The 27,969-nt window shown below is 40.3% G+C and overlaps 3 protein-coding genes and 1 non-coding gene across 7 annotated transcripts in view; all 4 read right to left on the reverse strand.

Moving 5' to 3' along the window:
- Window positions 1–74: 74 nt before the first annotated feature.
- LOC121193755 (zinc finger protein 665-like) lies at window positions 75–5,876 on the reverse strand. Of its 2 annotated transcripts, none has more exons than XM_041056215.1 (7): window positions 4,909–5,876; window positions 3,800–4,002; window positions 3,582–3,674; window positions 3,217–3,339; window positions 2,916–3,026; window positions 2,695–2,824; window positions 75–2,585 (listed from the first exon to the last, which is right to left on the reverse strand). In XM_041056215.1, the coding sequence occupies exons 1-7, from the start codon at window positions 4,919–4,921 to the stop codon at window positions 709–711; spliced, it is 2,550 nt and encodes an 849-aa protein (XP_040912149.1). In that variant the 5' UTR covers window positions 4,922–5,876; the 3' UTR covers window positions 75–708. The 2 variants fall into 2 exon arrangements, with proteins under 2 accessions (XP_040912149.1, XP_040912150.1); XM_041056216.1 differs by having other exon boundaries at window positions 76–2,585; window positions 3,217–3,312.
- A 1,216-nt stretch (window positions 5,877–7,092) lies between these two features.
- On the reverse strand, window positions 7,093–9,649 carry LOC121193756 (TERF1-interacting nuclear factor 2-like). Of its 2 annotated transcripts, none has more exons than XM_041056217.1 (7): window positions 9,495–9,649; window positions 8,759–8,961; window positions 8,117–8,209; window positions 7,936–8,028; window positions 7,711–7,821; window positions 7,474–7,606; window positions 7,093–7,200 (listed from the first exon to the last, which is right to left on the reverse strand). In XM_041056217.1, exons 1-7 carry the CDS (start codon window positions 9,496–9,498, stop codon window positions 7,196–7,198), a joined length of 642 nt encoding a protein of 213 aa, XP_040912151.1. In that variant the 5' UTR covers window positions 9,499–9,649; the 3' UTR covers window positions 7,093–7,195. The 2 variants fall into 2 exon arrangements, 1 of the variants encoding a protein (XP_040912151.1); XR_005895318.1 differs by having other exon boundaries at window positions 7,118–7,258; window positions 7,474–7,625.
- A 4,937-nt stretch (window positions 9,650–14,586) lies between these two features.
- On the reverse strand, window positions 14,587–14,659 carry trnal-caa. Its single transcript has one exon. It is a non-coding gene; the product is annotated as a tRNA-Leu (tRNA).
- Window positions 14,660–15,439: 780 nt separating this feature from the next.
- LOC121193754 (sodium channel protein type 4 subunit alpha B-like) overlaps window positions 15,440–27,969 on the reverse strand; it is a 29,565-nt gene continuing 17,035 nt past the window's right edge. For both annotated transcript variants that reach the window (XM_041056214.1, XM_041056213.1), the window contains exons 16-26: window positions 25,420–25,830; window positions 21,892–22,009; window positions 21,527–21,681; window positions 20,742–20,915; window positions 18,715–18,837; window positions 18,261–18,533; window positions 18,003–18,056; window positions 17,778–17,919; window positions 17,464–17,564; window positions 17,040–17,310; window positions 15,440–16,671 (exon numbers count right to left, since the gene is read on the reverse strand). In XM_041056214.1, coding sequence (XP_040912148.1) covers window positions 15,440–16,671; window positions 17,040–17,310; window positions 17,464–17,564; window positions 17,778–17,919; window positions 18,003–18,056; window positions 18,261–18,533; window positions 18,715–18,837; window positions 20,742–20,915; window positions 21,527–21,681; window positions 21,892–22,009; window positions 25,420–25,830 — 3,054 coding nt within the window. The remainder of the gene's footprint in view (window positions 16,672–17,039; window positions 17,311–17,463; window positions 17,565–17,777; window positions 17,920–18,002; window positions 18,057–18,260; window positions 18,534–18,714; window positions 18,838–20,741; window positions 20,916–21,526; window positions 21,682–21,891; window positions 22,010–25,419; window positions 25,831–27,969) is intronic.

Genomic DNA, 27,969 nt, shown 5'->3' on the forward strand with positions numbered 1-27,969 from the left:
TTGGTCACCTACTGCCATCTAGTGCAACCTTCTGTTCTGACTGCGAGTAGAATTTATCGCTGCGTTTTTTCTTAATTAAAAAAAAACAAAGCCCTTTAACAAGCACAAGGTGTAACAAGCTAATTTTAATCTGAAATTCACAAACCTTGCAAACCACAGTGGGGATATAAAAGGCCTGCAGGAATACAGTCATGTCATGTTGAAATAAGAAATGTCGTCGTTTTAACTTTGCACTCAGTAATTGTCTTTCAGCGTATTTACACAGAGCCAAAAGGATCCCTCTGAGGCCTTTCCAAAAATATATTTTCACCTATATTACAGCTTCTGTTCTGAACACACAGAATCTCAACCAAATAAGATCAGGAGTCATAACATCAAAACATCCAAATGTATTCATGCATAAGAAACTGATGTAAGAAAAAAAAACAAACACTCAAGTAATAGACTAGAGAGAGGAATGAGGGGAAAGGACCATTTCTTTGTGCTGGTTGTCATAGGCCTTCACAAATGGATGTTATGACTAGATTTATTTTACAATGAGGAGTAAATTTTAACAGTCACCGTACAGCATTGTTCTATATTCCTTCATGTATTGCTGGGTTTAGTTAGTACATTGCAGTTTTAGTAGCCACTCTCTGTCAAAGGCAGTGTTTCAGTACATTTTTACAATGTTACTCGATTCTGCTCCAGTTTGCCTTCATGTGCGACTCAGTTCATGTTAGAGTGGCTTTTCAGGTGCCTCCTCAGGTGGTTCAGACAGGTGTAGGTCTTGGGACAGATCTGGCAGTGGTATGGTCTCACTCCTGAGTGGTTCAGCATGTGCTGCTTCAGCACACTTCCATCTGAGAAGGCTTTTCCACACTGAGAGCACACATACGGCCGCTCGCCCGTATGAACACGCATGTGAACTGTTACCTTGTGTGCCATTGTGAAACCTTTGCCACACACCGTGCACTTGAAGGGTCTTTCTCCTGTGTGGGTGAGCCTGTGGGTGCGCATTGCACCCATCTGGGAGAAAGCCTTCCCACAGTCCGGGCAAACGTGCGGCTTCTCGCCCGTGTGGACTCTGGTGTGACTCCTCAGTCCTCCTGCCGTGGAGAAACACTGTGAACAGTGAGTGCACTGGTAGGGTCGCTCTCCCGTGTGAGTGCGCATGTGCTGCTTCAAGTCGTAGCGGTTCCTGAAGCCGCGGCCACAGACCGGACAGCTCTCTGGTCTGTCGTCGTTGTGGCGCAGCTCATGATTGGCTAGGCATTTTTCAGACAAGAAACACTTGCCACATTCCTGACACCGATAGGGTTTCTCATGGTCAACTCTCTGATGGTACTTCAGCTCGCTGATCCCAGGGAAGGTCTCGTCACAGTATCTGCACCTGAAGCGATGGTTGGGGCTGTAGGGAAGCTGGTGTTCACTCATCTGATGGTTCCTCAGCAGGTGGGCCATCTTGAAGGTCTTTCCACAATGAGAACACTCGTATTTTGTCAGCAGCTGCACACACTGGTGTCTGACACGTTCATGTAGAGACCGGAACTGACACCCGCACTTGGTGCAAATGTGGGCAGCATTTTTACACTTTCTCTTCCTGTGCCCGGACAGGTGAGCCTCTGTGCGGAAGGCTTTGCCACACTGAGAGCATTTGTAAGGCTTCACCGCAGTGTGGAACCTCTGGTGTTCGAGAAATTCAAAGCGATATTTAAAGCTCCTTCCGCACAGTGGACAGTTATGGGTGACTCGTCCCCGAGGGTAGACAGCTTTGACAGAAGTCTTCCTGGACGACAGAGACCCTGAAGAAATCCGATGAGCTGAGCCACTTTTTCGGTGTTTACCTCCACTCATTAATTTGGCCGTCTCAATTTCACCAACCTCTTCATGCCGTTGCTGGTGTTTGGTCAGACACTTGGAGGAGATAAAGCTCTTTCCACATTGCTTACACTGGTATGGCTTATCATGGTCTACCTGCTGATGATACTTCAGGTCACCAATTCCTGAAAAACCTACCCCACAGTGGCTGCATTTGAAAAGGCGGCTTTGAACATGAGTTAACAGGTGTTCCTTTAAGCTGCTAGACTTTTGAAAACTCTTTCCACAGTGCCCACAGTCGTAATTACGGCCCCGTTTTGGGCAGTGGTGTCTGAATTTGTCCAGCGAGGTTGGAAAACTGTTCCCACATTTAATACACAGATATGCAGCATTTTTGCATTTCCGTAGCCTGTGGCCAGCCAGCAGAGTGGCTGTTCTGAAAGCCCTCCCACACTCAGAGCAGTTGTACGGCTGCAGCCCGGTGTGAACTCTCTGGTGTTCGATGAGGACCGAGTGATGCTTGAAGCATTTGTCACACTCGGGGCATTTATGCATTCCTGACTGCTGTCTCCTGCGAGGAGATGATGGGATGTCAGTCCTTTTTGGTGACTCGGGAAAGTCAGCAGAGGTGGAAGGGTTTGTGGACAGTTCTTCATCGAACATCACAATCTGAGGAACGTCATTATTTTCATCATCACAAGCACTCGGGTGGGACGCGATGGCCACTTCCAATGATGGAGGGAGGGATAGAGAGGGAATGAGAAGATCGTCTGCCTGAAACGGAGCTGTGTGGGAAAATAGAGAAGAAAATTATCCATATAATAGTCTCCCACTTCATCAGCTAATACGCTCTTTCTTGACTAGTTTATACTCCATGTAAAATTGTGCACATACCAACGCTATTCTTTGCCAGTTTCCCATGGCACTGCTTGCTCTGAAGAAGAAATTTAAGGTCGTCTCCGTTGGAGACACACTGCATGTACTCCTCTAGGACAGAGGGGGCAGCACTGATCCAGGAGGCAGTCTATACAAAAAAGGAGAAAAAGTTTGAATCTCAGGTTTAAAGTGCTCCTATTCTTTGACTTTTTTTTTCTTTTTAGAAATCCTCTCTTTACCTGTTTGAAATCTGGTATTGGCAGCAGCTCCTCAAGTCTTGTGAAGAATTCACAAACTAAAGTCTCCAGTGCTGTGTCGAAGTCAGGGCCATATTCCACAGGAAACACATTCTGACAGATGGAAAAAAAAAAGACAGCTTGACAACTTCCCAACAAGACATCTGTATGATCAGATGGGTAATACCTACGTTGCAATTTTGATGTGGAAAATTGGGGTACATAAACTGACTTCTAAGATTTGATATTTGGAAAATCTTATGTTTTACAGCACCATACAAACGAACTTTAATATTAACCTTACCTTGAGGAAATGTTCTCTGCCATCAGTATCTTCGATGAGGCCTTGTACCAGCTTCATAAAGTTTGCCTCTGGTGCTTCAATTACAGGATCATTTGTCTGGAAAACCCGCCACCAGTCAGATGACTTTAAGGAAATAAAATATAAAACCACCAACCAAGGCTGCATCTAACCATTATTTTCATAACTGATTAATTTGATGGTTATTTTTTTGCTTAAGCAATTTCAGTGTTGAGAGAATTGCCCATAACATTTTCTCAGAGCTCTTTTGATCTATTATCAAAATAGTTTTCCGCTAATCAATTAATTGATTAGTCAACCAATCCTTTCAATTCTACAACAGATCAATAAAAGCATTCATCACTCACCTCCTCAATGCAAGACGATCGGATTCGGTTAAGGTGGGTCTCAACAGCCTTGAGATCTTCAGGATGTTCAGAACGCAACAGTTCAAGAGTTGTCTATAAAAAAATGAATTTGTATTTTTAATATCAATGTTTCCATGGCAACCATGTCTAACACCGGAGAGTTGAAAGCCTTAGTCAGATACCTGGTACTATGTACAAAAACATTTCTAATCACTTACCCTTGCTCTCAGCCCCAGTGAAAGCAGCCTCCCTTCTCTTTTACTCATCAGTTCAGGAACTGCATCTGTTACCATGGACACAAACTCCTCCAGTTTCCCATAGTGCTTTATGTTCCGCTGGCGTACCACTTCCCACATCACTGCTGACATCAGTCGTAGTGGTGGGACCAGCAGTGCCAGAGAGGACAGAGGGACGCTGAATTCTTCAGAGACATTAGATTGGGTCAAACAAACTTAAGAGTGATATGGAAACCTAGTACATTGTAACTGCTGTAACAGTCCCACAGTTCACATATAATGTTAATAACACAATTTGATGGGGGAGAAAAGTTCTTTGAATTGTTTGAAAGACTATATTAAGTGTTGTATGTGAAAAGAGTCATTCATAATTTGGTGTTTGACAGATATATTGTCAGGAGCAAGTGGGATAGACTTCAGTTCTAATAGGACACTAGAAATGCCTCTCCTTGTCAACACAGCATCTCTGTAAAGTCAGTCCAGTCACTGTGGTCAGCACCGTCTGTTCACTTTCCTCTGGTATCCAGGCCATCCCAATGATGCACTACAGTCTGAAATGCAATACTTTACGCTCCGTTATCTGTAGCACCAGGCTTCCACCAATGCACACAGCTAGCTCCTACCATTTAATGTTTTTGGCTCGAATCGTTAGGATAGTCATCAAGCGCAAAAACAAACATATTCAGTGTTTTTTCCCTGCATCTCACACTGTGCGAAATGGCAAAGGAGGCATAGTGAGCTGCCAATTTACTGATGGTACGTGGTTACGCTAACTGTTAGCTTAACGTTAGTCACTTAAATTCAAATTAAACTGTTGTCGGTTTAAAAGACCCAACGGTAATGTTGCGCTTGATGCACTTTAAAAACCTGTTCGACCGCAGAAAAGTGCTGTTTGCAACGTTGACTCACGTTGCCGGACTAGCCACCAGGCCGCTGGTAAAACCGGCTTGCTATTGGGCAAAACAATTCTTGTTCCAGGGATTAGTCGAGGCCTGTTGAGCCTCGGCTAATCCTTCGTTTTAGCTACTCGGCTAGCCGCGTAAGAAGCGGAACATACACAATCTCACAGATCTCCAGGAGCTAATACATACCCATGTCGTTCATTTTGAAATTCTTTAATGACGATGGAAAGAAAAACCATTACAATGGGATATCTTTCATAGTTTCGATTAGCGTGCTAGCTAACTGCATAGGGTGCTTCAGGCGCCAACTTCTTCCTGAAACACGTTGTTCATAATGGGGAGCATTGGCCCAGTCAGTGTCAGTTTGAAACGGGGACGTTCGTTTTGTTGTGCGGGGCAGCCCGGATACAGCGATTCATGCTCACTCGACGGTCCAAATGCGGATGCACCGCCTCTGTGGACAATCAAAGTTAGCAACGTTTAAAATTGATAAACTGTATTTTTCTTATGCCTCATGTGACTTTATTGACCCACAATCACCAATTAAAGGTAAAGGATTTAAATAACGATTGGTAAGCACTGCATTTAAAAATAAGTCACTGAAACTATGGTAATAATAGTACTACTTTTATTATAGACTTTTCTAGAAGAATTCCTGACAGGATTAATGGAGGTAAATCTGCAAGCTCATTTCTTTAAGCTATCTTATTATTTAATGACTTTGACATTTTGAGAGCACCAACTTGAATAGTTTGACATTGTGCAAGGCCACTGCAGGGTGTTTCGTGTTGTATCCGAGTAGAAATACTGCTGACATCAGGAACAAATAGGCTGTTTTAAGTGTAAATTGACAATAGAAATAGGCATTAATTAATACAGAAGGAGAATGTTTTCTTAGATGTCCTTTTAACATACTGTATGTTTGTATGTTTTACACTTCCATGTGAGGCCCAAAAGCTGCACTTCAAGAGTTTACAATCACAACAGATCTGACTTAAGCAGGATGAGAAATCAGCAAGTAAAAGCACTTCTTTAACATAGACCTTACAACAGAGGGCGTGTGAAACCTATTACAGTGTATGAGGTCAACACTGCAGTCATTACAGGATAGTTTTATAAACACAGTTTTCATTTGAACAAAGCCTTACGGTAATTAAAGTGAATCAGACAGATTGGTTTTGGACTACACTGTGAGTTTTTAAGTGTCTCTTCAGGTGATTGAGGCATGTGTAAGTCTTGGCACACAGCTGACAAGCGTAGGGTCGGACCCCTGTATGGTTCATGGTATGTTTTTTCAGTTCGCTGCCACGTGAAAAACCTTTCCCACATTCAGAGCAGACATAAGGGCGTTCCCCAGTGTGAACGCGCATATGCAGCGTCACTTTACTCGCCATGGTGAATCCTCTCCCACACACCGTGCATTTGTACGGCTTTTCCCCCGTGTGGGTGCGTCTGTGTATCTGTAGCTCGCCAGCTGAAACAAAAGCTTTGCCGCAGTCAGAGCACAGATACGGTTTCTCTCCGGTGTGAGTTCTAATGTGTATGTTCAGATTTCCTGACACAGAGAAACGTTTCCCACAGTACGTGCACTGAAAAGGCCTCTCACCTGTGTGGCTACGCATGTGAAGATTCAGGTCATGCTTGTTCTTGAAAGCTTTGCCACAACGCACGCAAATCTGCGTCCTCTGCTGTCTGTGGCGCAGCTCATGGGCTGTCAAACATGCAGCAGAGCTGAAAAATTTGCCACACTGCATGCACTGATTAGACAGCTCCGGTGGATGAATCTTCTGATGGGATCTCAGCTCACTCATACTGGGGTACACCTCCCTGCACTGCCTGCATGTGAAAATACGATTCTGGGTGTGAGTCAGCTCATGCTTACCCAGCAAATACATTTTCTTAAAGCTTTTCCCACACTGAGAACAGTCAAACTTTTGGATACTGTGAACACACTGGTGTCTAAATTTGTCCTGTATAGACTGAAAGCTGTTTCCACATTTGATGCAAATATAAGCTGCTTTTGTGCACTGTGTTCTTCTGTGAGTGGACAGGTCAGATGTCCTCCTGAAGGCCTTTCCGCACTGAGAGCACTTGTAAGGGTTTTCTCCAGTGTGCAGTCTTTGATGCTCCAGGAGTTCGTAACGATAAATGAAGCACTTCCCACACTGAGAGCATTTGTGTGCAACTCTCTGCCGAGGAGGGCCTATCATGGAGCAGGACAGCACAGGACTCTCAGTAGATGTAGATGGAGCTCTGTCACTGCACTCCTCTCCAGTGTGAACATCAGGAACACTGTCACTGGATTTCCCGCCGGTTGTTAGTTCTCCATTGCTGCTGTTTGCTGTTTGCGTCTCAGTCTCACCCGGCCATCCTGTATCCTGTATCCCCTTATCTCCCACTTCCTGCGGAGAAATCGCCTCTGATTCGCTTTGGTTTTCAAATGTTTGCGTGTTAGATTCCACATCTTTGGTGTCGGTCACTCTTAACGAAGGGGGAAGAGATAATGATGAGAGGAGCTGCTGCTCGCAGGGAGAGGGCACTTTTTGAAAAAATAAATTACAAAAGAGAAAACAGTCAGTTAAGTTTTGTCTATTTAAAAGCGCTTTTAGAAGTTGTTGTAATATATCTGCACTGGGGCTGCAACAAAAAAAAAATTACTGTCATTACCAATTAATCGATCATTTAATTGACTTATTGTTTCAGCACTGATATGGACATAAAAACCTGGCAGGTATCCCAGGCAGACACACTTACCACTGGAATCCATCTTGGCCATTTTACCATGATGCACCTCACTTTTGAGCAAAACTTTGAGGTCATCTGCTTTGGTAACACACTGCATGTACTCTTCTAGCACAGAAGATGTATCACTGATCCACACTGCGGTCTTTATCAAACAAACAAAACTATTATTTTGATTGACTGGAAACAGGAAATATGGAAATGCATTGTAAACTGCAATTTTTATAACAGAAATCATGGTATCTGTACCTGTTTAAAGTTTGGTATAAGCACCAGTTCTTCTAGTCGGGTGAAGAACTCACAAACCAGAGTCTCCAGTGCTGTATCAAAGTTGGGGCCATACTCCACAGGAAACACATTCTGTCAAGGAAAATATTTCAACCAAATGTACGGATGTGAATGTTACTGCACCATTTGACAAACAAACTGCCCCTTTTCCTGTTAAAAAATAATGAGGCAAAAGCAGTGTCACACCTTAAGAAAGTGTTCCCTCCCTTTTGGGTCGTCCAGAAGTTTCCGAACAAGCCTGATAAAGTTAACTTCAAGAGCTTCGTTTTCTGGCTGAAGCTGGCGAGTAAAACATGCACATTTAAAATAAGCAGAACAATTCTTAAACAGGCAATAATCAATGTCCATAAAAGAAAAGGTCACACACCTCTTTTGAGTTGGGTGGCAGGAGGCTGTCTAAGTGTGTTGTAACCCGTCTGAGATCCTCTGACTGGTCAGAACATAACATTTGTAAAGTCATCTGGAAACAAAGACATGGAGACACTGACAATTAACACATGCTTAAATGTAGGGAACACACTGAAATCTAATCACTGAATAATATAGTAATAGATAATGTTTTGAAAAAACAAATCTATTTTAAAAAATGTGATAAAAGATATTTCCTCACATTAAGGGTAAATATATAAGGAGTTGCAGATTTCAGTTTTAAGTTAAAGGTTATATTGGGTCATGAAAGCTTCATAAAGCTCTGTGTGCATTTTAAGAAAGAACCAAAGAAAAATGACAGACTAGGAAGCTCACAAGTGGCAGTTTTTAAACCAAAAACATCATCTGGTGTCTCCTGGTTTATACTGATAAATGCAGGTGCAAAACACATTTTGTTTTTTTAATCTTTAACAACCATAATATGTATATGTGTATTCTTTTGTATTACCTAAATAACAAAAATTGCAGAAATTCCAATTCCTCAATAAGATAAATCAGCAAGAAAATGACCTTATAAAGCCAATATCTGCCACTGTCAACTCTATATTGATATGCAGTATGGTGCATCAGTATCTTTCACCTTTGCTCTCAAGCCCAGGGTGAGCAGTCTCATCTGTCTGTTTGTCAAGATGTCAGGGATGGCTCCAGTTACCAAGGACACAAACTCCTCCACTTTCCCATAATGCTTTATGTTCTTCTGACGAACCACCTTCCACATCACAGCCAACATCACTCGCAGAGGTGGAACCAGGAGCCTCAGCGAGGACAGGGGCAGGGCACCCTCTGCAAGCGTATCAGAAATTATGAGATCCTTTCAGTGGACATGGATTACACTTCAGATACACTAACAAACTACAAAGACTCAGCCTTTAACTCAGTTTAAAAAAAATAAGAGAGGAAAATAAGATGAATGAATAAGACTCTTTATGTGCCAATGAAAGTATAGTTTAGGTTGGTTAATTTTCTATTTAACTAGATTTGTCCCGTGGTCACAATTTGATAATCAAGTTAGTTTTTATCAGTATCAGAATTATGTAAAGTTATAATATCCTGGGCTGGACGGGGGATAGAACTGCACATCTAAAACTGTTTCTTAACAGTGGAAAGTGGAAAACTTCATTCTTCTATTCGATATTTCCCCCAAATTAAATAAATATAAACTAAACTGCTCCCTTGCTCTATATCTATACTATGAACCTCCAGGAATGATTGTAACAGTTATTATTTTTGGTAATTCAAAGCCATGAAGTCGCGTTAGCACGCAAGCTAACATCAAAACAACCGATGATGATACCAGAAAAATAAAAAAACGTTACCCATTTTATTCTCCTGAAGAGCTATAATAGCTGAATGGAAACAGAGGAATGTTTCGTAATTAAAAAAAATCCTCGTCCTGCAGTAGCTATCGGTGAAAGCAAAGCTTTGAATCCCAGTCCTCGACACTTTCTTCTCGCTGTCAAATGCAGCTAAACACCACTTCCTGACTCTTCTTCTTCGCGTTGTAAATTCATGCTGACATCCTGTTGCTTTACCGCCGCCCACCGTCTGCCACATGCGAGTTGGAGGAAGCAACCACACTGATGTTTCAGGATGTTCATTTTCCATGGGATTTCACAATTTTTCACAATTTGTCTTTTCTTTTTGCGTGTTTTTTTTTTTTTAACTGAGAGAAAAGGGATTAGTCATTAATTTACGACGGAAGCTATTGAGCTAAAGTGCTAATATTTACATTTAAAAATTATTAAAAATATTAGGAATGTTAGGAACCAATCATGGCGAAGTACGAGCAGTGCTGATTTTTTTTTTTTTTTTAAATTTTACTAGCCTCACTGTTTTAGTCAAGGTGTAGCGGGTATCCATGGCCGACAACGAAAGTGAAAGGTTGGAGTCTGGAGCTGGTTTGAGTTTTCTCCAAACAACAAAGCGCAAACAACTGTTTACAAACAAACTTGCAAAGTTTGCACAGAGAAGGATCGTGCAACAATTTGAAACAATTTGCTGAGAGCCAAGCAGCGAGGCCAACCACACATCAGCCAGTGGTAACGGTTAAAGACATTACACAGAAACAACCAACTATAACGCAAGCCTTTGATAAAAGCACGCCATATGAGAGAAGTAGCAAACAGTGGAAAGATGTGACTGACGCAGTTACTTTTTACATGGCAAAAGATATGATTCCTATCAAAACAGTGGAAAACTACAGTTTCAAAAGACTGCTCAAAGTAATTGAGCAGCAATCAACTTCACTGTAAAAATGAACAGTGATAAAATCGTGATTTTACCATTAAAAAATAATGATATGATAGTTTTGCCATATCGCCCACCCCTACTGTCAACAAACTCCACCTAATGATTCCTCAAACTGATGTGTAGATGCATGAGTCTCCTGGTGGTGGCAGTGAAGGATTTCTAGCAGCGGAGGCCCAGTATTTATCAGAACTAGAGGACCCATAGGAGAAGTAATTAGATAGTGCCTTATCAGACCATCTGGGCAGCGTTAGCCACCATGACTAAGTAAATCCCTGTAGTGCGTGGTGATTGACAGTACCACAAAAGGCCATTTCTTATTCTTTATTTGGGGGGATTTTCAGCCCTTTTAGTAAGGCCAACTTTGATTTTTAATTTGTCCTCACCAACAGCCAAGCAGCAGCCCTGGGCTAATAACCTGCAACCATGGCCAATATGTTAGCTGAGTGTAGCTTTTTTTAAAAAGAATTTTAAAAACCTCTGTGACTGGTGAAACATTGGAGGATGTTACAGCAAACTTTACTATGTCCTAATAAATTGGTGAACATTTTAATTTGATTAGGAGAAACATCACAAGCAGATTTCACTGTGTGATTTTCAGCACAGTGGAAGAAAATGTGAACTCAGCCATACAGTAACTACCAATGACAATGCTGAGGTCAGCTTTTTTTTTGTAATTTACACTATGTTGCAGAAAGATGTTTGCGTAAAATCATATTCATAAAAACATAAGCTTGACTTACTAAGTTAGCAAATATTTGGACTTAGTGGCTAAAATCAGTACTTTATAATAACAATGGATCAAATGACAATGTGTACTTGCTGCTGGACGTGATGAATACACCCTCCTCTGTTGTCCCTCTTAACTCTGCAGAGCTTCATAGCATCTCTCAGGTCACTGGTTTCATTTTCTTGTCGCAACTTTATTGTTCTGGTTGACACACCAGTCTCACAGTGTCATTTTTGGCTGCAGTAGGTCAAAGCTCTAAAAATCCACTGTACACTGTGTGCACATCTCCAAACTGCAGACAGACAAAGTCAGCAGCTAACTGGCTGGACATAGAGGGCCAAAGCAGAGAGGGGAGTGAATATTACTCTCTGATTCACCAGGCTGAAAGACACACTGCTTCAAATGAAAGCTGATGTTGACTGTTAGATGTGTTTAGGCAACTGTTTGCCAACACGCTTGTTCAACTTAAAAGTTGGCAAAATGTCAGAGTTTGTTAACACAGCTTCCACTGGCCCCAAATGGCCAAAAAAAAAAAATCAAATTGCAGGTTTAAGTCAAAATTAAGAGAAAATAAATCAACTTTTAGGCTCTCAAAGTTAAAATGATAGGGCAGTATAATGGGTGTTCATAAAAACTATCTGTTCCTATTGACCTGTTTGACTTGATGATGACGAGACTCGATGTGACTCATGACCTTCATATCTTATCTGAACAAATGACACGTCGATCATGCAATTCATTAAAATATCTTTTGTATTAGAGTTTAGCATAACCACAGTATATGTGGACAATTTGTAATGTATTACGTTGACATTGCTGTGGTTTACAGTGGGCTGCTGCATTTTGCAATTAGACATAGTGCATTTTTAATCTTTTTAAAAATGTTTTCTCTCTCTGATGAAGCTTTAATCTCCACCACATGTCCAAACGCTTAAAAATCAGATCAATTACCAAGTCACATTCAGTCAAGTCACATTTTTTCTGGCACTTCACGCGCAAACCCAAATTAAATTCAAAGTAAGCATCTGTCTATTATGAGAATGGAAGGCCAAAGTATAGTGTGCGTGGGTGCAGTAGCTGTGTTGGTGCATGTATGTCCACATGTGTGTATGTGTGTGTGAGAGAGAGAGAGAGAAAGATAGAGGGTGCGTGCATTTGTGTGTCTGTGAGTGTGTAATTAAAACAAGTGATTTTTTTTTTACACACAGATTATCCCTCTATCCCAGCTGGTCAGAGTTGGATTTGACCACCCCGACAACCAGAGAGAGGAAATCTCTTTGGGGCTAAATCCAAATTGGCACCCTTGATGATTTTTTTCCAAACTGAAAATGTGGGTTTGCTCAACTATTAACTTGAATTCGGCACTAAAATGTAAACACAACAAAAAAATTTTGTAATTAAACTCACTGACTTCTTGAAGAAGTAAGAGTTATACTCCAGAAATGGAAAATACACACATGTGCCAAAAAGCAATATTTCCAGTTTCTTTGGTTTTATTATATTTTTAATCCTGGTCACTATTTATTATTGGATTTTCCACGACTACAGTGGAATTGTTAGTGATTTATTGTGCAGCAGAATCACTCTGTTGTATTTCTGTGTGTGTGTGTGTGTGAGAGAGAGAGAGAGAGAGAGCTACTGCTCTTCAATTAATGCTTCAATGAATAGATGAAATCATTAATAGCACAGATCATTTAGGCTATGTTGTTGGGAGGTTATATGTGATTGTACTGCATTTGTGCCGGCATTATAAACAAATTCAAGCTTTAAAGGGCAATACACTCACAAGGACAGACCGCCATGGAGATGCAAAGGTTTGTGCACATCTGTCCTGTTTCGTTTTTTTTTTTCATACACATGGACTCAGAGTGAGGGAGATTTAACAGCGCCACTGCCTTGCAATGAGGTCAAATCAGCTAACTGGTTCCTCATGAAAACGGAGAGATGCTGCACAGTTTTGAATTTTGACTTGCTTTGTTTGTTTGTTTTTTAGTACTGTACAGTATATTCAGAAGTAAAACATAAAAATAAATGGATGGCAATTAAAGATTATAAAGTCGATTTTGCAGAACAACTCAAACATGAATCTACTTTTTGAACTGTACTGAGAGTTCAGAAAATCCATAAATATGCCAACAAATTTTATTACCATTAAATAAAACAGTCCATGAAATGATGAGCCTAAATGCAATACAGACAATCAGGTTCTCAAGGAAAGTCTTTTATATAAAAATGAACACCGTATATTTATATAATTTGATCGTATTGTGTTATGGCCATCATGAGAGTCACTGAAATGGTTTTTCAATATAAATACATTACAAAAAAAGGTAGAAATTAGCTTTACATACATTACACAGCCTCAAAGCTCTTTACACAGTTAATTACAAAATGAGCTTTCAGTGCATTCATGCTTTTCTAATCCACATCCATCAAATCAAATTAAATGGTCTAAAGAGATTCAGAGAAATGTGCAGACAACTATCAAAATCAGGCACATAATTCAGGGACTATTAGTACACACAACCCGTCTTTGTAATCAACACACAAGTTAAACTTGTTCTATGTTTGACAATGGTTTGAAATTTAACTTTTTCAACTAAGAAACATTATATTAGCAAATATTAGCCGTATTTTTCTTCATATTCAGAGCAGCACGTGTTGAGTAATAACAAAACCAGATATGCTTTTTTTGTCATGTTTCTGTATCATGAAATGAACACTTAATTCTATTTTAACGGGGGACCGTGTCTTTATCATCAGTTATAGCGTAAATCACCTTCATTCCATCAAAGTGCATGTAAAAGGGATAAATTAAAAAAAGGTAATAAACAAACTATTATTATTAAACAATAAATTATTATCAATTCATGACCTTGTCTCATAATTTATTATACATTTTTTCTTATGATTCAAAATGTTAATCTTTAAATTGGAAAATCTTGTTCTTGCAGTAAATGATAGTTTTGGTTAAAATCATATCAGTAACACCTGAATAACAACTTCATAGCAGCTACAGTCATGAATGCAAATTAATTTCTCATGTCAACATGAGTTGGCAATATAGCCTGCTAGCTACAGTATAGAAGCTTACTGGGAATTATTTGCTAGGAACTGCATACTGCTCAATATTCTCAATCTGCTTTTAGCTTTGCCAGTCTGTTGGTTTATGAGCTGCAAGACCACAGTATGTTGGTGGCACATTCAGCCACACAGCTGTAAAGCCCTGTATCATTGTCAAAACATCTGGTCATGCACATAAGAGAATCTGTATTTGTAGAAAATGCGGAAAAACCTACAGAAAATGTCATATCATCATCTGCCACTTATCTGGGCCCAGGCCCAGGTCGCAGGGGCAACTGCCACCCAGTCCACAATGCACCGAAGTCCAATGGCACCTCCACGGGTGATGAGCCCATGGGAGGTGGTGCCACCCAGAGTGGGGTTCAAACCCACGACCCTGAGAGATTGAGTCTCATGCTCTACCAACTGAGCTAACCGGGCAGCCACCCCACAGAAGATGATCTCACAAAAATATATATTTATATGTATAATATTTATTTCTGTCACAAATCACAGCTGCTTAAATCTGCCCAAATGCAGTTTTAGAAATGTAGCTAACACTGAACTGCATTTGCTTTTCCTTAGCCACTTTTTTCTTTTCTTTTCTTTTTTTTTTTTTTTTGGTTAGTTACTTTTACATAATTCTTATAGGAGCCTTTTTTTATTTCCTTTTTTTTTGCATATTAATCCTTTTATTTTGGCGGGGGGGTTGATTCAGATTATATTTCTCTCTTCAGTATCTTTCATGTTCTCAGCCTTGAGGTAAGATATTTTGCTTGAGATACAAATTACAGTGTTGAACCAGGTGTCTAATGCCTGAAAAAAAATTGTAATCAATATTGATTACCTAATGAAAATCATAAATAAGAATTTTACATTCAGAAAAGTTTCCTATGTCGAAGTTGATTTAAAAAACTGCAGATCATGTGGTGTTATGTCCGAATGTAGGTAACATGTGTAAGCCACATGTATGTGTTTTATATGATTAGACATTAAAACCAGAGTGCATCAGTTTCTTCTGTGTAACCGAAACTGACTCCTGGGTTGTTCAGTTTAAACAGAGGCTGTGAGCTACTTAAAAATATTGCATATTTCCTCGGCATCTGCCAAAATATATATATATAAAGTTCATCTCTTTGACCATGAGTTATTTTGAGTTATATTCTCTGCTGTAAACAAAACAGACAAAAACCACACAATCACTCTCCACACAATCGAGTCTCAAAGAAAAGTTTCCTCATAGGTTTCACCAGGCTCCCTGAGTTCAGAGTCTCTGGATATTGATCTGACAACCTCAGAGAGGTCACTGGCTGCCCTGGTTACACTGTCATAAGATGGTGGTGAGGACATTAGAGTGTCCTCTGTGGTTTGTACAACCTCCACCCCCACAGGCCCATAGTGCTGTATCATGCAGGCTATCAGCCCCTCTGTTTCTGGAGCATTCTCCACATCCACCACAGTCTCGTAGTTTATTTGTCTGTAGAGGTAGGACGCCTGTTTCATCTGCCGGCGCACCAGGTGCCTCCTATAACACCTCTGGATGATGATTGCGGACACCTCCTCCAGTTTGCGGCGCAGTGTGGAGGTTATAGGCTCATGGGAAACCTTGGAGGGGTTTGTCATCATGAACTTCTCCTCCATTTGCTGCTTGAGGGCATCCATCTCACCTGACTCTCCCAGGACACGCTTTGTGAAGGCAAACAAGATGTCCAAGCAGTGGATCCTATCCCCACTGACCATGGGAAGGTCCATGGAGATCAACTTCATCATGTTGGGCTTGGCAATGCGCAGCGGCTCAGACAAAGTGTCAGCAAAACTCGACAGCATGGAAAACTCAATGAACTGTGTGGCCTCAAAATCAAACTTCTCCCAAACCTCATAAAACATCTCAAAATCATCCTCACTCAGTGGTTCTGTACTTTCCTCTGTGGCAACACTGAAGTTCTCCAGAATGATAGCTATGTACATATTTACCACGATGAGGAAAGAAATGATAATGTAACTGACAAAGAATGCTATGCCCATGGATGCGCTGCCACAGTTTCCTCGGGTGTTGGTGCCAGTGTTGACAAAGTTAACGTCACATTCATCTGGTGAGCTGGACATGATCGGACTCAGGAGGTTGTCCCAGCCTGCAGAAGTGCTGATCTGAAAAAGGCAGATCATACTATTTCCAAAGGTCTCAAAGTTAAACATGTCGTCAATCCCATCTTGTTTTTTCACGTAGGCAAAATTCGCCATTCCAAAGATAGCATAGATGAACATCACGAGGAAAAGCAGGAGGCCAATGTTGAACAGTGCTGGCATGGACATCATTAAGGCAAACAGTAAAGTTCTTATTCCTTTGGCTGCACGTATAAGTCGAAGTACACGTCCTATCCTTGCCAGTCTGATGACTCGAAACAGGGTCGGAGATACAAAGTACTTCTCAATGAGGTCTGCAAGAACAATCCCTGAAATGAGAGAACAGGTTTGTCTCATTTACAATGATGCACTTGAAAAGGAGAGCGAATATCAGATTTACGTTCATCAGGTGGACACAAACAAGACAAAAAAAAACAAAAACATGAATGTTTATGTGGATTCATGTCTACTGAATGTGTAAATAGACAACTGTTTGCTAACTGTTCGTCATAACAACTTATGACAATGTTGTGGTTACAGCTGGTCCCATTAGCATGTCCATTTAAATAGTAAAAGTTCAGATATTTTGTGATGTACAATAGTCCCCAAGAAAAAGAAACAGATTAGCTACTGAAAAATATAAATTTCTTGGCAGTAACAATGGGTTATCTCTTTTTTGCAGTGTGTATCTACCTACCCACAATAGAGAGAATTATCACCACAAAATCAAAGATATTCCATGCAACTGTGAAGAAATAACAACGGAGGGCAAAGAGCTTGATCAGGCATTCAGTGGTGAAGATCACGATAAAGACCAAGTTGATCTTGTTGAGGATGGACTCCATGCGCTCTGACTGCTCATCTGTCTCCACCATCATTGTCACCATGTTGACGATGATAAGCATCATGATCATGATGTCGAAGGCTTGCTTGGACACAAGATCGAAGAAGAAGGCTTGCAGAATGTTCTAGGATTAGCATATTATCGACATTGTTAGTGGACAGTCTGATATGAAGAATCAGGGGTTATTAATCATCAGCATCAAATATGGAAAAAAGCAGTGTTAAAAACAAGTCAATGTTTGAAAAATGTGTTGTATTTGAGAATTATGTCAGTTTACCGCAGGCCTTGGTATTGGTTTTTGTGGCTTTTTAGATCCCAGCTTCTTCATAGCATTATAGTACTTCTTCTGTTCTTCAGTCATGAAGATATCCTGTCCACCTAAGTACAGACACAAACACCTCACATTATTTTTACCGAAAATATTAAAATCAACCAATGCTCAACAGGTAACAAGTTGTTCCATCCAGATCCGGGTCATCTTTGTGTTTTGTGGTAAATATTCCCATGACAGTGTAATTATTTGTGCAACTGTTCACAAGAATTACTTTCAAATATCAAATGATCCAGGCCTGACATCTGCCTTGTTAATACTCATCTTTCTTTTCTGCTGATTGAAATTGTCGATAATGACACCGATGAAGAGATTGAGGGTGAAGAAGGAGCCGAATATGATGAAGACGACAAAGTACAGGTACATGTAGAGGTTGATTTCTCTGATGGGCTGTTCCTCCACCTGAAAACAAATAACTATGTAAGTCCTTACTGTAACATGTTTATGACATACTGTAAGCTGCATAAGTACAAAGATGTACTTACTCCTCTTGAATCAACAGCTGCATGCATTATCTCCATCCATCCTTTAAAGGTAGCCTGTGATACAATACAACACCACACTACTGTTTGGGCACTGCGTTATACTATGAACCACTGACTTTATTGAAAAATAACTTCACAAACTCAACTCAGCTTATATTGGTGATCGCATTAATTCTTCAAGACACAAGAACAACATGATTCCTGAGATGAAAGCGTGTTGGACAGATAAACTGAAAACACTGCAGCAAAGGAACCCACCACTTGCAGGAGGGAAAGATACCCAAGTCCCACATTGTCGAAGTTGACCTTCACTTTCGTCCAGTAGAACTGGGTGTCGTTCATGGCGAGGCAATCCGACCTGTTGTTGACTACAGTGATACTGTGGATGAAGCCCGTTCTGTTCACACACTTTCCAAACTTGCCGGCGAATAGGTTGACTCCCATGATGCTGAAGATGAGCCAGAAGATGAGACACACGAGCAGCACATTCATGATGGAGGGAATTGCTCCTATGAGAGCATTCACGACCACCTGATGAGCAACAAACAAGAAATAGCTCAGTCTCACAGCAATGAGTTACTCTATTAGTGTTGTTCCAGACCTCATCACTGGTCTGACTATCAAGCTATTTTTCTATTTAGAGGAAACAGTACAAACTTTGACAGTCAACAGGAACAGTGTTGCAGAGAAGAACCGAAATCTCATTTCTCACCCGCATGCCCTCAAATCTGGACAGAGCTCTGAGAGGTCTCAAAGCCCGGAGGGTCCTCAGGGACTTGATGGCAGCAAAGTCGGAATATCCCAGTGAATTTGCCACTAGGCTTATCAAGGACACCTGTGTGGAGTAGAGAAAGGCATTGGACTGTGAGAGTCATAAAATGAATTCTATGTTAATTAATGCTCATGTTTAAACCTTTGGGGGGAAAGAAGTAATATTCTTCATCGTACATGAGAAAGAACTTTGTAAAAATGATTCAAGTAATGTAACATACACAGTCTTTTCAACCCATTAGTTAAGGAACTGCAAATATTTTCTGAGCAATTACATAAAGAGAAAGACTGGTAGAAAACATCTAATGAGCCATATTTTAGAGTTTTTGTGTATTTTGGGACATTCCACAGTTAGGAACACAATTGTTTTTATTTTTGAGGTTTAGGTTTGGTTTGGTTGTTGTATCGTCTTTTAGCAAATTTAGATTTTCCACTCTATTCTACATCCAAAACAGACAAAACAAAATGGTATTCCGCTGTTGAATGACCCTTGGGTGACGTCTATGAATGAAAATGGTATGAAATAAATGAAAGAAAGAAGAAATCCATGTCATGATTGATGATGACAAAACACAGACAAGTATGCACATATGGACAAATAGTGTCCATGCATGCATACTCAGCTATATATACATATAAAATATGTATATATATCAAATAGAGTGAGTTTTATAAAGAATTTATATGGCTGCCAAATTTGTTTCCCAATTTGCATCCAATTGATCCAATAAGTTCATTAAAAACAATTTGGGCTAATAAGGTCCCAATGGTCTGTATTTCTTTATAAAAGTCTATTTACAGATGTGTTTGTCCAATATATCTAAAGAAGATACTCAAAATTAACTCTCAGGACTAGAGAAGTCTTTGGCTCCACAAGAGTACAGACAAAAAAATACAAAAACACAATAAAAGAAAATAAGGTAGTACTTTTTATACAGAGAAAAAAAAGGTACTGTCGATAATTGCAATGATCAACAGGATTTGTAATTTCCCTAAAAACAGACATAAAAAATAACACTCATGAATTAGACACAACAGTTAAGACATAAATTCAACCGGTACATTTCTAAAATGCAAAAAATTGTAAACACTAATAATGTCTAATGTTTTTATAGGTTTAAAATGCTGTGTCGACTAGACCAGATCTTCTGTAGATAAACTTCAGAATACATGGCACTGCATTTGTTTTTGATATAAAAGCCAAGGTCCTGAAGTGACTGATTCGAAGAATGACTGTTGAGTAAAAAAACTTTTTCATAAGAAGTGTGTTTGTTTGGAAGCAAGACAGTGGCTTTTGATATCACAACAGAAAGCACTTACGAGTGAAGAAACACAGAAGCATTTGTGATGCAGATGCAAGTTTCCAATCCCATTCCAGCCCATACTCACCTGAGACCTGCTAACTACAACTTACCCTAACAATAGAGCGGTCTGTAGCAATCTGTGTAACAGCAGGTGAAATCAGAGGAGAAGTCAGGCCTCGGGCTGCAAGCCTCGGGCACTTTGGATGACTACACACTACAGAGCCACATCCATTTTACCCAAACACGTTGACATGCTCACAAAGTCTAACAAGACTCTGATCATGGGAGAGCTCTTTTAATTTGCCTGGACAAATTCTAGCATGAAAGCAAAAGTAAAAGTCTGTTTTGTGTGAGATTTAGCAATCTGTATGTTTCAGCAGTGTAGAATTTGTTTCAGACAGGAGTGAGAGATGGTGGGTTTAGTACAATATCAACCAAAAAAGTGGCCAGTTATTGCAGTGTAAGTGAACTGTCAAGTGCTTTCCTGTAAGTAACATGACACTTACCAAGCTGTAAATCCCACAAACATGAAAAGCTACATTCAGCTACAATGAGAGGGATTACATTTCAACCTGAATTTTAAACATGTGATTTTTAATTAACAGCACCCTTTCTTGTAGATAAAAAAAAAAAGCATATGTAGTACAGAAAAAAGTTCACTTACATCCACGATAAGAAAGTCGAGCCAGCACCAGTAGTTGGTGAAATATTTCTTGAAGCCGTATGCAATCCACTTCAGGAACATCTCAAGCACGAAGATGTAGGAGAAGACTTTGTCGGCGTATTCCAACACCACCTTAACGACCTTTCTCTTCTCGATGTAAATATCCTCAAAAGCCTGTGGCGGTGCAGGAACAGCAGTGTGAGAAAACTTAACTTCATCACATCACTGACACACCACTACTGTTGGCTGAACATAAATGTCATTAATCTGGAAAGTTCTGTGTTTTGGTTTTAAGGTATCAGAAGGTGCAGTGAGATGACACTGCAGGAATGTTTTTATTAAACTTCAGTGACTAAACTGCTGTGGGGGTAACATTGTGATCAGGCACTAAACTGAACTGGGATCAGACATTGTAGTAAAGAAAGCAGAAATTCCACTCAAATGTTTGGGGCCAACTTTCTTAAAAAAAAAAAAAAAAAAAAAAAAATTACTGCTTAATTAATTTCATGTTTTTATGATGCAAGCACTTTATGACTTTTAAAGTTCTAGATGGTTTACATTTCAGTGCAATAATGAGTGTATTTACTGTCAATAATAACACCTTTATATAATAGCTTTATTGTTAGTGGCAGAGTCTGCTGTTCCTGCAAAGGATTCAGATTGCCTGCCTGCCTATGAGGAATTTGCAGAAAATGTATGTATGTATAATAAATCTTCGTTGCTGCTTGTAATTTTCTGTCAGTGTTATCAGCCACACATTTTCTCATGGCACCTAACTGCCTTACCAAAGCCCCGCTGCTGAGCAGGATCATGAAGATGATGAAGGTCTCGAACCAGCTATGTTCCACGATCTGGTAGCAGGTCTTTCTCAGCCTCCACCAGGCCTGGCCCAGACCACGGCTGGTGTCGATGTCACAGCACTGACAGTGCCTCATGCACACTGAGAGGTAATGTGAAAACAAACCAGCACATATTATGACTGCTGCTACAAACAAATTTCCCCACGGGGATTAATAAAGTATCTCTATCTATCTATCTATCTATCTATCTATCTATCTATGTCACATGAAGGAACAACTTTTGGGTAGTAGCTTCAAAACATACAGTAGTACAGTTATAATTCTCAGATCTAATGACATTTTATATTCACATTCAGGGAAGCATTCCTCCGGGTCCATGCTCTCTTCATCCAACTCAGAGAAGTTGTCCATCTCTTCTCCAGGTTTCCTCAGGTCCACTGTGCTGCCCTCTGACAGGCTGATCATCTCCTGAGGAATGACACATCTCACTGTTACCAACCAACATATAGTGTATTCTGATTAACTGGACCCATTTATGTACCAGGCTGCCAACTGGACCTGTGTCCTGCACATGGAAACAGTGCATGGACTGATATTAAAATGTTGTAAATGTACACAGAAGAATATACACCTGCACAAAGTAGCATATAATTGCTAACCACATGCTGTGACATCAGTGACTGTGGTGTTGCCAGTAGTCCAATGTGCATACAAGTTTCAGCACAAACAGACCAGAGCAGCAGCATTGTTCTCTTCTGTATTGAGTGTGGATTCATCCCATCAAAGTCAGCTCACCTAGACGCACTGCCTTGTCATTCAGTCTCCTCTGAGCCTTAATACAATTTTGATGAGATTTTCGTGTGTTGTAACACCAACATATTTATCATGATTTATAGGACAGAGGTGCAGCTTCAATCCTATGAAATGGTATGAAGTCTAATCCAGCGTTAAAGAGCATCCACAGGGCCTGGAGACAAGATTATCAGTGTTTTTCTGTTTAAAGACAGAGCAGAGAGAATATGAACTGATAGCATTTTGGTGAGTCAAGATTATATATAATAGAGGGATCAGTGATAATGTATGGGATTGTAATGCATGTATACAATAGGCCGATTGCTCTTTGCTCTGCTGCCACTTTACAGAGATAAATCTGTAAAGCAGGCAACAATTTCTTCTTCTTGTATTTTTTTTTTTTTTGTGTTTAAAGCTCTACACATATAAAATGTCTCCTCCCTTACTGCTGAGCAGCTGCTGATGTCCAGTTAAGCTGATGGACGGCTGGAGGAGAGGTTTTTTTTTTGTTGTTGTTTTTTTCATTTCCATTTTCCCTGATGCCTAATTCTGGTGTGGTGTGGAGCAGAGCACAGCAGGGAAAGAGGAAGAGAGAGCGAGCGCCAGACTGCAGCCTGCTCAGCTCAGCCTGGCCTTGCCTGGCTCAGCTGTGTCAGTTTAATCTGCTCTGCCGGGCCTGGCTCCACATCTGGCCTGCTGCTGTCTGCCTGCCAGAGAGGACAGGAGCGACACACCGTCCACCTCAACAAAACCCTGACCCACAGGGCATTCAGTGATGGAGGAATACAGGAGAAACAGGAAGTGAGAATGAGAGTAAGGCAAGAGGAAGAAACAGGGACTTTAATGAGACTGAGTTTGCTCAATTGATAAATGTTAGAGAGAGGGTGAAAGGTTCAACACAACAAAAACACATTAATACATAATAATAATAAGTAAAGCATACTGCAAGTTAATTATTCTAACATTATTCAAGAAGTCAATATTAATATATATTTATTTAAACTTTATTTATCCAGGGTGTTTGCTGAGCATGATTGATCTCCTTCAGCCCTGTTCTCATCCGAAAGAAACATTATGGGAGGCACCACATCACACAAAATCAGGCCCAATTAATCACATATTCTCCCACAACCATTTCACCCATTAAGGAGTGGTGATTATAATAATGATTATCTCAGTCAGTTACGTTGCTCTTCTAATTTTTAAACAGATCACCGATCAAGGTGGTTCAGGTATAATGTTAAAGGAATACTAGGTTTATTTCCTTTCTTGCCTGGAGTTAGATGAGATAATTCATACCACTTTTATGTCTGTCCAGAAAATATGAGGATAACACCGGCAGCCGGTTAACTTAGCACAAACACTAGAAACTGGGAAACAGCCTGGCTCAGTATGAAGGTAACTAAATCCACCTACAAGCACCTGTAAGAAAGAAACAGTGCAACACATAACCCCCTATAAAACCATAACCTGTTGTTTTTACTCGTCCGTTTTTGCACAGATTAAACAAACAGGATATAACGTGTTAGTGAGCTTCAGAGCTTCTGGTAGGCGGATTATGTTTCCTGTTGACAGAGCCAGGCTAGCTGTTTCCCCCATGTTACTGGTCTTTGTGCTACGCAAAGCTAACTTCATATTCACAGAACAGTGATATAGATACTGCAAAAATAATACTAATAAAACAAATAATACTGCTAGTACTAGTTTAGCTGCCTCTGGTAGACTTGTGATGCTCAGTATGTGTGGCATAGAAGTCTCCAGCCCCCAGTTTAAAATCCTCACACATCCGTAGTACACTCATGCAGATTTTGCAGTTGTGTCACTTAATTAAATATCTTCTTATGAGTGTGTAGGGAAGTACCAGTTGTACTTGATTGACATCTCCTATTAGGGCAGTATAAATTACACCTTTAACATAGTTAGTGATATATGGATTTCAGTATATCTCTGCCCACCTTTAACCTGAGTTGAGGTCTAATCATCTAGAATAAAGGGCAAACACCTGAGTGGGTGTGCAGGGCCGTTTAACGTTGATGCAGTCGCCTTTTCACAGTAATCACTTCGACCTGTCACAGCAGGAAAAGCACAGGCGTTACTTACATGAACATAAACAATGCCTCTGTTCTATTCAAGTATCCCAGTAAGTCATGGCAATGTGACAGCGAGCCTGCATGAATGATACAAGGACACTGAGACTGAAGCAGTAAAATTCAACATTATCGTCATCAATTCTGTTATTTACACCTGTGCTTTGTCGTCTGTGACAGTGGCCTATTAAGAGACCTTTTTCTGGTCAAGTACAACATTTTGAAAACTTTTGATCCAGATGTTTGCCAGACTGATTGAGACAAGGGTTCACAGACAGAGTCAGCTAGGCAGCACCTGATTGTGGCGTGTAGAAAAAAACATTTTCTCGCCAAACAACACGATAATAACATTGAAGGGACATTGAAACCACAAGTGCTTCAGAGAGCACTAAAGTTGCTGTTAAACAAATATCTGCTCTTCGTCATTTGGCCACTTTGTATTATTGAAAATACATGAAACCATTAAAGCAATATCTTTTATTATGGTCATCCTTCCTTCTCATAACTCAGCTTTCTGAGAAAACTTTGCCAGATGTTCACTGCATGATGTTACATTAACTAATAATAACTCAAACTGAAATAAAACATCTGGATTCCCAAGTTATACTCATCCCACCAGGGCACTCGCCTACATCAGAGTTCACCTTGTCTGCTTCACAGATTAACAGCTTATGTGTCCGGAAAGCCTCCACATCCGCGTCCCCTTCACAGCACACCCCCATCTTTACTACACCCTATGCCCCCCCCCCATCATCTCATCAACCCCTTACCATGCCTAACTTCTGAATGACATGTACTGCAACAAATTAGAAGTGAAGCACTGGATTAGGTATTATTTCTATATTATATATTATATAAGTGTTATTTAAACATGAGTAACTACTTTTATTTTTTATACTTCTTATTATACTTGTACTGTAAACAGTATGTTAACAACAACCAAACCACTCAAACAAGCAGCACTTTGGGCTACAATTCAGAATAGCAACATTCACTCACCGGCTTGTTGTCTTCATCCTCTGATGACTCTGAAATCTCCTCCTCCTCCAGAAACTCCACATCTGACTCTCCAGGTGCGATGGGAACAATGACAGTCAGGTTTGGGTTGGTTATGTAGCTGTCCTCCTCTGGGATGATGAATTTCTCTCCATAGCATCCCAAAATTCCCCCATTGCTTTCCACATGATTGCCAACCACCGTGGTGGCCTGAGTGACTTCTTTGGTCTTATGCTGCTGACGCTTCAAACTGCGGTTGAAGAGGCTGGCGACGCTAGTGAAGAGCCAGGAGACACCAGCATGGATGCGGGCGATAGCGATCTGGATGTTATTCAAATCACCGTCTTCATCTGGAGCAGATAGGTTGTCAGAGCTAAAGGAGCTGAGCAGCAGGGCCAGAAAGAGATTCAGCACCTGTTGACAGACAAATGTTATGTTAGATTATACTTAATTTAAAAAAACAACCCGAACAGTGTTATCATTTTAAAACCATTTTGAAGGTGGCTTAAAATGTATTTACATTGTGCTTATGTCAACATTTACCTTTCTTCACAAATCAGAGCATGGCTTAGCCTGTAAGCTAAGGGATAAGTGCACCTAATGCAAGACATGATATCCAACATATTTTGTCAACACTGGAAAATCCTGCATTGTAAATTCAAGAGGATATTCTACCCAGAGATGCTCATGCACATATGGCTTTGGGTGTTTTCAGCTGCACTGAACTCAAGTTTCAACCCATCCAACTCCCAAGTAATCTGTCTACTTGGTTAGACAGCAGCAACATCAAGCACATCCCTGCACTGTACGTATGTGTGTGTGGTTCCTGTGCGCGCACTGCTTGTGTGATGTGCACAGTTGGTAAGGATCATCTTTAGCCACTGAGCCAGTCAGAGATGGGGAGCATGAGCAGATGATTAGTGATGAATGCCCTTCGACCTTCTCACCCCTAAGCATCCTGGATAATCCCTTGGATAAACAGCTTTCCCACGATTCATGTGCAGAGGAGGTTTCTGTCCATTAAACTCCATAAGAAGCACTGTGGTGATCTGGTCTTTGCCCTAACAAGGTAATAGAGTCACTGAAGGTGTCTGTATCCAGCAGGTGTAAAACAAGACACTTTCCCTGCTGTGCTATTTAGGCCATTTTATCACTCATCCTTTGTCTTTGCTGCTAGAAGGGTAAGAAGAAGGGCCTTAAATCCTTTGAAAGAGTAGCCTGTGTAATTCTCTAATGTGTATTTAGAGCAGGCAGTCAGAAGGTGTGAACTGGTGTGAAACCATCAGGCTATAGATGATACAGTGGTGCTGGATGTAGAGTTTGTCAATCACTTCGGCCCCTCCCTGTTACTGTTGCTACTCCTGTCAAGCTTTGTGCCCTGGGGTACCATTCCAGTAAGTAAGTAAGTAAACTTTATTTATATAGCACTTTTCACAGATAAAACTCCAGATGAAAAGCTGCTAGCTCAGAATCAAACGTCATTCCTTTACAAAAATTACACACAAATTCTTTTGTGTCACTGATTTTTGTATTATATACAAGTCTTTCTCTTCTCAACTAGGTCCTTTCTTCTCAACTACTGAGATATGTTTATACTGTTTATACTGTTGTGTATTGTTGATGGAACTGTGTGTTTATACTGTTTGTTTATTTATGTTTATACTGTCTTTAATTATTTATCTTTTACTGTAACACTGTGGGCCTAGGGAGCACTGCAATTTCAAAACCTGTGTATGACCTGTACATATGGTTTTGACAATAAAGTTGACTTTTGACTTTGACTTACACACAACATCTTCATCCTGTCATGTTGAACTGAGGTCACACTGTACGCTACAGTCACTCACTATTGCAAAGTGGTATTACAAGAGGGGATGGGGCTAGCTGGTTAGCATGCAAACCTCAGCTGAAGACAGCTCTTGGCAAATAAAGGAATGAAGTTTCATGCTGCACTCATTACGTTTCTTCTACACTGTTAAGTAGTAAGCTGCATGGACTTCACCTCTGAAAAGAACACTAGTTTACTACTGTGCGTAGTTAACTGGGCATGCTAATGTCTGCAGCTTGCATTAGAACAGATAAATATACTGCAGTTCATTTCTTGCACTTTCACTTTTGTGTTTTGGAAAGGAGGTAAAAACACACCACCCTCCAAACTCTTCATATGTGGACAAATTCTCTGAGTGATATAATGCCGCTAATTATGAGTGATAGTCTGAGGAAATGTTTTTAAAATTTTGTCGCTGTATGTATTGCCAAGAAATACTTAAGAGAAGCTGCTACTGCATACAAAGGTTAAAACAGAACTAGCAATAGATGTGCATGAATGACTGTATCAGTCATCATCTAAGCAAAGACCATGAAAAAAATATTAAGTTAACCAAAGAGGTTTTAAAACATTTCTGACAGATACATTTCTGAGCATAGGATTAAATGCGTAACAAACTTAATGGCAGAGGGAACAGAGGGCATGCTGGGAACAGGTGTTTGAACAATATCCAACAGGAACTACACACTCAAAGCCTTTAAAAAGCCTGCCAGGGTTTTAAAACA

The sequence above is a fragment of the Toxotes jaculatrix genome, chromosome 14 (genome assembly GCF_017976425.1).
Source record: "Toxotes jaculatrix isolate fToxJac2 chromosome 14, fToxJac2.pri, whole genome shotgun sequence".
NCBI lineage: Eukaryota > Metazoa > Chordata > Actinopteri > Toxotidae > Toxotes > Toxotes jaculatrix.

What these genes read in the sequence shown, in the direction of transcription:
- LOC121193755 (XM_041056215.1), bottom strand. An exon ending in GATCGTCTTGCATTGAGGAG is followed by an intron (nt 3,340 to 3,581) that starts GTGAGTGATGAA and finishes ATTTCCTTAAAG; the next exon opens with TCATCTGACTGGTGGCGGGT. An exon ending in GCAGAGAACATTTCCTCAAG is followed by an intron (nt 3,027 to 3,216) that starts GTAAGGTTAATA and finishes TCCATCTGTCAG; the next exon opens with AATGTGTTTCCTGTGGAATA.
- LOC121193756 (XM_041056217.1), bottom strand. An exon ending in CCCTGGGCTTGAGAGCAAAG is followed by an intron (nt 8,210 to 8,758) that starts GTGAAAGATACT and finishes CTTTGTTTCCAG; the next exon opens with ATGACTTTACAAATGTTATG. An exon ending in TGCCACCCAACTCAAAAGAG is followed by an intron (nt 8,029 to 8,116) that starts GTGTGTGACCTT and finishes TTTACTCGCCAG; the next exon opens with CTTCAGCCAGAAAACGAAGC.